This window comes from Tympanuchus pallidicinctus, unplaced genomic scaffold (genome assembly GCF_026119805.1).
Source record: "Tympanuchus pallidicinctus isolate F22 unplaced genomic scaffold, pur_lepc_1.0 scaffold55, whole genome shotgun sequence".
Taxonomy (NCBI): Eukaryota; Metazoa; Chordata; class Aves; order Galliformes; family Phasianidae; genus Tympanuchus; species Tympanuchus pallidicinctus.
Genome location: NW_026294775.1, coordinates 37562 through 42156, shown reverse-complemented (window position 1 = coordinate 42156; position 4595 = coordinate 37562). Strand labels below are relative to the sequence as shown.

General features: G+C 41.2%; 1 protein-coding gene across 1 annotated transcript; it reads right to left on the bottom strand.

Annotated features, from left to right (window-relative positions):
- Positions 1-251: 251 nt before the first annotated feature.
- TMEM52B (transmembrane protein 52B) lies at positions 252-4595 on the bottom strand. The gene is made up of 5 exons (XM_052705352.1): positions 4107-4595; positions 3525-3568; positions 2530-2568; positions 1422-1591; positions 252-971 (listed from the first exon to the last, which is right to left on the bottom strand). Exons 1-5 carry the CDS (start codon positions 4158-4160, stop codon positions 721-723), a joined length of 558 nt encoding a protein of 185 aa, XP_052561312.1. The 5' UTR covers positions 4161-4595; the 3' UTR covers positions 252-720.

Genomic DNA, 4595 nt, shown 5'->3' with positions numbered 1-4595 from the left:
ACATAATTAAACTTTATTTTAACAACAGAACACTTTGTTTATTTGTTATTGCGCACATCATAGTTTCAATTCAAATACCAGAGCTTATAACTGCTATTTCAGAATTGCTATATATCATATTCAAAACAAGAGTGTACTCCTCTATATATCCTGTAGAGCATTTAGGGAACGGTAAATACTACCAGTGTATGCTATGCTATCTTTCACTTACATGCAGATTGTGTACAGGTAGCCTCTTTTTTTTTTTCTTCTACTGTGAATGGATGGCTGGCGCTTTCCTGGAGTTTGGTTTTAATATTGGTGTAAGACCTTTTCATATTGCTTTTCCTGCTCTGAAAACCTCTGCCATCCCCAGGAAATTTAGGCTGGTGGCAATCAGAATGAGATAGCATCTCCCTGTAGGTATCCAGCACCAGCCTGCAAGGCTCAGCACTTTGATCTTGCTGCATGCTTGGATATGCAATCTGTGAATCTAGTGATGTGTGTGTACAATAAATGGATCCAGGGATTGCCAGTGGTCAGTTATCTCAAGGTGTAAAAAGGAACAATACAAATGCTCTGGAGCTAGAACTATCTGGAATTTTAGTCTCTTTTTTTCCCTTTCTCATTAGACTAAGGGGATTAATCTGATATTCCTAACCCTGACCACAGGAACTACTCTCTGATTTATTTTTTTTTTTCTCTATTCTGAATTTTACTGCCATTCAGTGAACGTAAGCACTAGTGTCCTGCAAAGACTGGCTGGACGTCCTTGTCCTCGGCAGATGTCTGCAGTTTTTCTTTAGTCGCTGGATCCAGGTCTAGCATTTTCTGCCCTGCCCTGGCAACAGTGAACCTGCTTGTGTGTAGAGCTTCATCGTAGACTGGAGGAGTGTCTGATGCTGTCAGGGGTGGCGTGCCCTGCACAGTGTTGTGGGAGTGTGCCACTGCTAGTATCCTCTTGGCGGCTGGCCCAAATACCGAATGGAGAGCTGAAAGGGAGGAAACAGAAGCTATTTCCCTCATCCTGAAAGCACTGTACAATTAAAGTGGGGCAGGTATATTTGTAGTGCACAGGCTTTTCTCTCCCCATGGCCAGAATGTTTTCCTGCCCCTTGGTCCTCCCATAAAGGGAGGAATGAAGCCCCATCAGCAACATCCCATAATTACTCTTTTCTCTAATGCCATCCAGATCTTGCAGCTGCCCTTAGTCCACCCAAACATGTCTTACGAACAGTTCACCATCTGACCATATTTGCTACATAAGGCCTGGTGAATACCTGAATTTATAATATTTACAGATGCCACATTCCCAGCACCCTGCCTAGGACGTCCTTCTGCCAGCCCATTGGAGGACTTCATATGCCTGTCTGGGCATTTTATGGTGCAACCCCCACAGTGGGATGTTGTGAAATGCCCAGTATCTGGCAAAGCCCACTCACATGTAATGGTGCTCTGGAGAGTGCTGTCGTGATCAAAAGCAATGACAGTGACCTCATAGGGTTGAGGACCTGATTCCTCCCCAGCCTGACGGCAGTGAGTAAAACAGCATCTCATGCAGACAGAAACCAAGCCGCACAGCAGCAGCAGTCCACCAATCACAACCACCAGCCTAGAAGAAGAGAGAAAACTGGATATGGACAGAAAGATATTTTTTTTTTTTGAGGGGGCATATTAAAATCTCTCCTTGCTAATGTCAAAGCTAGACACAATTGTTTAGAGCCTTTTTCAATAGAGTTTGACAGTCTCCAGAGAAGGGGATGCCACGTCTCTTTCAAGCACCAGTTCCTGTGTGACATTAACTTGAGGTAAGCATTTTGTCTTTGTCTAACCAGTTTCCCTGCATGCAGTTTGGTCCATGACCTCAGATCCTTTTGCTGTGCACCTCTGAGGAAAATCTGGCTCTATCTTCAATCTAGACCTACCTTAGTGGAAAACATCAGTTGAGTTCCTTTCTCCCTACCTCTTAGCCTCCTCCAGGATGGATAAACCTAGTTCCTCCTCATACATCATGTCCCCTAGCCAGTTTGTTGTATCTACTTGTTGTTGCCCCTGCTTGTCAACATCTCTTTCTAACTGGGGAAACAAAAGTGAGCTAGCTATTCCAGGAGTGTCCTTATGAGTTACAAGTGCAGGGGAAAAATCATAACTCTCAATGTGCTAGCTTCACTCTTACTAATGCAACCTTGTAGATGCCCAACAACTGCAATTCTTTTTAATCTCATACTGAATTTCTAAGGAATCAGAATGAAATTATTTTTAAAAATGGGCCTTTTAAAAGGCATATAATGACACACAGGCTTTATTAATATTATACTTACAACTATACGTGACATTGAAAAAATGCCTGTGATGGCAATTCAGTGTTTGCTGAAGACAACATAATGACTAAGGTGGTGCCTTGCTACTGTAGAGCATTTACAGGGCAGAGAGGTAAAGTGGAGAGTAGCCTCACACTTGAGTGAGTTACAAGATCCCATTTAATCCCACTATTTGCTGCTAGAATTGCCCAGTGATGCACATATTTTAAGTAATCACAAGCCATCTTACCAAATATACCAGAGACGGATCCACTCAGTACCTGAACAGCTGAGGAGAAAGAAATAGTTAGACATAGAACAACAAAATAGGAAGATCTCCCACTGCGTTCTCTGCCAGCTCCCCTCACACTCCAGCTTGTAAGTGGCACAAATGATGAGAAACCCACAGTTCTCATTTTGTATAGGAGACAGTTGTCCAACCTCATCAATCTTCCTGTTAGAAGTGAGTTCTTCTCTTTGGCTTTATCTCTTGTTAACCTGATATTTGAGCTTAACCAAGTGTGTTTTCATGCCTTAGCAATCTATATCATGTACTTTCTAAACTTCCTTACCTTAATATGTTTTTTCACCATTTAGTCTGTCAAATACTATTGTTTTACTGGTTTTTTTTTTCTTCTCCTGAATTTCTTTTTTATTTCTTTCTGGCCCTATACTGTGGGCATATTCTGGATGCTGTGTTGTCTGTTCCTTTTGTTTCAGTCAGCAGACCTTTCCCATGCATTTTTGAAATGTATTTCTTTAATCAAAACAGAATCCTCATTTTTCCTTCCCCCTCTCCCCCCCCCCTTTTTTTTTAAGAGTAGGTAGACTGAACTCAAATTTTTTCTTAATCTCCAGTCTGAACCCTCCCTGAAGCAGATTTGAGCCATTCCTGCATCTCCTTAATTTGTCTTAATTTCTTTTATTCTTACAAATGACATCATCAAGGCAGTATATTTAAAAAAACAAATCTTCAAGGAATGGTCACTTCCAAATTCATAACCTCAGCCAATCAAAATTACGCCAGAATGTTCTTTATCCAAATAGGAAGCAGAAATGGTACTGCAGGAACAGTGTGTTGAAGAGGTAGCAATTAATGCATCTCACCTTGAAAGCAAGGGACATTTTATCTAAGTTTTCAACAGTTACAGTGTTTCTGGAAAATGCCTGCCACCATGTCATAACAGTTACGTCTTTTGTCCTTCATTGTTTTCTTAAAAGAGTGCAATACCTACGAATACTCACAATTCAGCATTGAGACACCCTTCCTCACTTCTTACTTTGGGAAACTAGAAGGAGAAAACAAGATATGCAACCTGTATCTTTGTTACATAGACTGTTAGCAGTCTGAATTTCCTATAAAAATGATTTACTATTATCTTTAATAATTTTCTCGTATATTCTGCTCTAGATTTGAAGTTACTGTGATACCAACCACACCATTTTCACATCTTCACATAGTCAATAAAATCCTACTAAACATTGTTCCCAGTGAAGACCCTAACTTCCTTCAGGCTGATCACAACTTTCCTTTTCCCCACCAAAAACTGTTATGCTACACATATAAATTGTTCTCAGTGCTCAAATATTTGAAGCCCTAAAAACTCCTGTTACATATTACACTCCTACGCTTCCTGTTCTGCCTTGGTACCTTGATTTCTGTGTTACCATCCCTGGAATTACAGCAAGTATTCTGTCTCCATGCCTATGCCAAACTCTTTCTAGTATTGCACAAATTCCTGTTATCATCAGTTGCTAACACTCCTCCAGCTTTCCCACATAACTTCACAGCATGCACCGTGTTAAAAAGAACTTGATGTGACTTACCCATAAGAAAAATCCTAAAACAAAGCAGATAATGACTGAGTTATGCATCCCCATGGGGCAGATCTGTGGCCTTTTGCTGTCTCAAGCTATTCAGTATCTTTTCTCCTTCCTAGCTTCTGTTCATCCTCTCCAGTCCACTGATTAGGAGAAGGAGCAGATTCCTTCTTGTTTGTTGAATCCCATCTCTTCTTCCCACTCTAGTTCTTTCTGTCTGCCTCTGGGTCTGTACCTGGTCTCTGCTCTCGAAGTTTTAGCTTCCCTCTTTTTTTCTCTTTGTCACTGACAGCTCTTGTTTGTTTCTGCCTGTCTCCTTTGGTTATTTTCTTGGTACGTGTCGTTCCCTCTTTTGAAGGGATCTCTAAAACCTTCCAGTCAGATCAGGAGAAAAGTGGTGGCTACGAGTTTGTTCTTTAGATGTTGAACTAGCTCAGTAAAGGGCATCAAGAGATCTCTGCAGACCTGACCCTGCACTTCTATGAGCAGAAAGGG

Coding starts and splice junctions, on each gene's coding strand:
- TMEM52B (XM_052705352.1), bottom strand. CDS start 4,160: ATGGGGATGCATAACTCAGTCATTATCTGCTTTGTTTTAGGATTTTTC. Junction 3,569..4,106: donor TTTTAGGATTTTTCTTATGG/GTAAGTCACATC, acceptor TTCTCCTTCTAG/TTTCCCAAAGTAAGAAGTGA. Junction 2,569..3,524: donor GGGTGTCTCAATGCTGAATT/GTGAGTATTCGT, acceptor CTTTCTCCTCAG/CTGTTCAGGTACTGAGTGGA.